The 3,510-nt window shown below is 50.3% G+C and overlaps 1 protein-coding gene and 1 pseudogene across 1 annotated transcript in view; both read right to left on the bottom strand.

Moving 5' to 3' along the window:
• Ubiad1 (UbiA prenyltransferase domain containing 1) overlaps nucleotides 1–3,123 on the bottom strand; it is a 9,236-nt gene extending 6,113 nt beyond the window's left edge. Inside the window, exon 1 of the mRNA XM_005353722.2 lies at nucleotides 2,303–3,123. Within this exon, the coding sequence (XP_005353779.1) occupies nucleotides 2,303–2,831 (529 nt within the window). The 5' untranslated portion in view covers nucleotides 2,832–3,123. The remainder of the gene's footprint in view (nucleotides 1–2,302) is intronic.
• LOC113456684 lies at nucleotides 1,779–1,909 on the bottom strand (annotated as a pseudogene).
• Nucleotides 3,124–3,510: the final 387 nt, after the last annotated feature.

Raw genomic sequence — 3,510 nt, 5'->3', positions numbered from 1 at the left:
GCATAGATGAGGATGGATGGGCCTGGGAGAAGAGCCCAAGGAAGTAATAGGGGTGATGGAGAGGCAGGAACTACACAGCTGCTCATGTTCGTCAAGGTTCACCAAACAAACACACTTCACTGCATGTCAATTCTCTACCAATAAAGGCCAATGTTAAAAGGAAATCTACAGATGGGCAGTGGTGGTACACACCTGTAAACCCAGCATTCTGAGACAGGCAGATCTCTGAGTTCAAGGCCAGTCTGAACTACAGAGTTCCAGGAGAAACTTTGTCTTGGGCAGGTGGGGAGAGAAAATTACAAAAAGAAAATCTACAGGGCTAGAGAGATGTCTCAGTGGTTAGGAGTACTGGGAAGAGACCTTTGTACTTCTGGCCCATCAGCCCTGACTCAGCACTGCAACCAGACTCTAATTCTAACCCAGGGCCAGTTCTGTCTCCTCCACGTCCTGGTTAAAATGTCTCTAAAATGAAGAGAATGCCACGGTTTCGAGAATTCCCAAGAGCTGTGTGCTGAAGAGTTAGTCGCTGGACTGGTGGGATATTTTATCTTTAACATCTGTCTTTATTAAAAATGTGTATGCGCCTGTGTGAGTGGGCGGCACAGACATGCAGGGGCCTGTGGAGACCAGCAGAGGACGCTCGGTCCTGTGGAGCTGGAGTTACATAGGTGGTTGGCAGTGCCCATGTGGTGCTGGGAGTCAAATCTGGGTCCTCTACAAGACCAGCAAGCACTCTGAATGCTAAGTCGTCTAAGTGGTAGAATTTCTAAGAGGAGTGGAGCCTTCGTAGGAGGCTTTCCAATCATGTGGGGGGTGTACTTGGAGGGGACACTGGGGTCTGGGTCTAGCCCACTCTTCTTTCTCTATTCACTACCAGACCCAAGCCAAATGGACTTCCTCAGTATGGATTCCCGCCACATGTACTACCTTGTCAAAGACCAAAACACCATAGGCCAGCCAACCATAAACTGGAGCCTAAAACTAAGCAAGTCTTTCCTCACTTTAAGTCGAACAACTCAGGCCTTCTGTTACAGTAGCAGAAAGCTGACCAGCAGAGGGCTCCTCCCTTCACCACCACCTTACACTTTCTACCAGGGTCCTACGGGTTTCCCTCATCAAATCCTCACTATGTAGCTCAGGCTAGCCTCGTGTGTGTGTGTGTCTTCATTGTCCTCTTCAGTGTCCTGCAACCGTAGCACTTAGCACCTCTTATACCCAGTTATCCACTGCATCTCACAACAGTTAGTGAGGACCAGATACACAGAGGTCCCTAGAGATTAAAACAGAAGATGACAAAAAAATAAATAAAATGCCTGTGTTAACAATCTACACAGTTATTAAATGAAATGCCTGTCTTAATGGTCTACATAGTTATTACCACGCTTTCTGATTATGAGCTGAACTTTTTCTATGTTGAGTGCATGTACATGTGTGGGAGATTTGAAGACAGCTTTTGGAAGTTGCGTCCTCTCCTTCTACCTTGTGGGTCCTGGAGATCATACTCAAGCATCAGGCTTGGTGGTAGGAGCCTTTATCTACTGAGCTGTTTTGCCAGTCCACATTATGTCGTTATATGTGTGTGTTTCTTTGTGTGCATATGTGCTGATGGTGCCTACTGAGGCCCCAAGAGGGTGTTGGATCCCCTGGAGCTGAAATCAAGTGTGTCTGTGAGGGGCCCAACATGGGTGCTGGGAACTGAACATGGGTCCTCTGCAAGAACAATAAGATTTCTCTCTCTCTCTCCTTTTTCCTTTTTTTTTTTTTTTTTTTTTTTTTTTTTTAATGCAATCGAGTTTCCTGCATTTGGGGAAATCGCAGGGGTCAACTCAGCACATCTGGATGCAATGGTTAAGACTCACTCTAGGAGGGCTATTTTTGTGATCATGTATTTCCCCTACCAGGTTTATTTATGTATTTTATGTACATGAGTGCTCCGTATGAATACATGCCTTCATGCCAAAAGAGGACAGACCAATCCCATTGTAGATGGTTGTGAGACACCAAATGGATCTTTGGAAGAGCAGCCAGTGCTCTTAACCACAGAGCCATCTCTCCAGCCCCAATGTAAGACATCTTACAGGTTAAGCCATGTCTCCAGCTGGTAATGTTCATAATCCACTGCCGAACCAGGGTCTTCACAACTTAAAGTTTCCAAAGTAGCCACGGCACACAAACTTTGGATTTCCAGTCAAGTCGTCTAAGTTAGTCAGGCGTCTTTGACACTTCTACAGTTCCTGTGTAAAGGAACAGTTTCCAGTTCAGGCAACTGAGACCTTAGAGCAGGAAACAGGTCAATTCTTACCTCCCGTGTAGAGAAAAGAGCTCGACAGGCCTCCAAAGTAGATGAGAGCCAAGTGCTCCAGTTTCAGAGTGGACAGGTAGTAGAGGCAAGCGGCACAGACACAACCCAGGGTGTAGAGGAAGACTCCAAACCGAACGACATCCTGGGGCTCCAAGATTCGATCCACCAGAGTCCTGTCGTCACTCTTTTTGTGGTCAATGCCCTTGGAAAAGTCATAGTAAGTGTTGACCAAATTGCCGGCCCCGTGTACAGCCAGGACAGCCACTGCGCAGCCCACCAAGAGCCTGGGGTCCAGGATACCCTGGGATCTGTAGGCCAAGGCACTGCCCAGGGCCACAGGGGTGAGTGAGGCACTGAAGCTCCAGGGCCTCAGGGCCAACACATAGGAGGCGCACTTCTGTCTCCAGGAACGCGGTGGAAGGCTGTCCTGCTCGGGCCAGTCGTCCCCCAGGGGGTCCCTGTCCCCGACCTTGGTCGTCTCTCCTGCCTGGATATTAATCTTCTCCCCCGGGGCCTGCAACGCAGCCATGGAAGTGACACGTGGCTAAAGTCAATTCTAAAAGGGAGCCACTCACGGGGACCGCCCCAGGACGAAGATAAGCTGGGCAGCCTGACCTGACCTTTCTTTAGTTCCGCCCCGGGACAGGGTTTGGGAGGCGGTATAAACATGGGACGGCAGAGAGCAGGCCATGCACCCCAACGGGGCCGGCGGCACTGCCCCAACCACCTGTCACCTGAGCGAGGCCTGTGTGGTTCCCTGTCCCGCACCACAACTTAACAACCCGCCACAGCCCGCGGCCTCCAGCAGGCCACCGGCGCCGCCATCTTGTGCATCGGCCTCAAGAGGCCGGCCGGGAAACCCAGGCCCGGGACGAGAAGGGCCGGAAGAAGGCCGGCGGGGGGCGTGGTCAAAGACCAGAGCCGGGGTTCAACAAACTAAAAGCAAGAGTCACCGGAAAATGATCCCTTTAGCACCCCAAGGATTTCAGGACGTGTCGCTTTGCGATGTATTGGGCCGGTTCGCTTACTGAAATAAGACTCATTGTGATGGGGATGGTTACCCCAATAAATCCTACGTTGAAAATGCTCTGTGCAAGCTGGGCCTGGTGGTGCACCTCTGTGATCCTAGCACTTGGAAGATGATGGCAGGAAGCAAGTTCAATGACATCCCTTCTTATATAATGAGTTCAAGGCCAACCCAAGCTGCA

Source organism: Microtus ochrogaster, chromosome 10 (assembly GCF_000317375.1).
Source record: "Microtus ochrogaster isolate Prairie Vole_2 chromosome 10, MicOch1.0, whole genome shotgun sequence".
NCBI classification, from domain to species: Eukaryota; Metazoa; Chordata; class Mammalia; order Rodentia; family Cricetidae; genus Microtus; species Microtus ochrogaster.
Note: the sequence above shows the minus strand (reverse complement) of the source record. Positions and strands in the feature narration are given on the sequence as shown.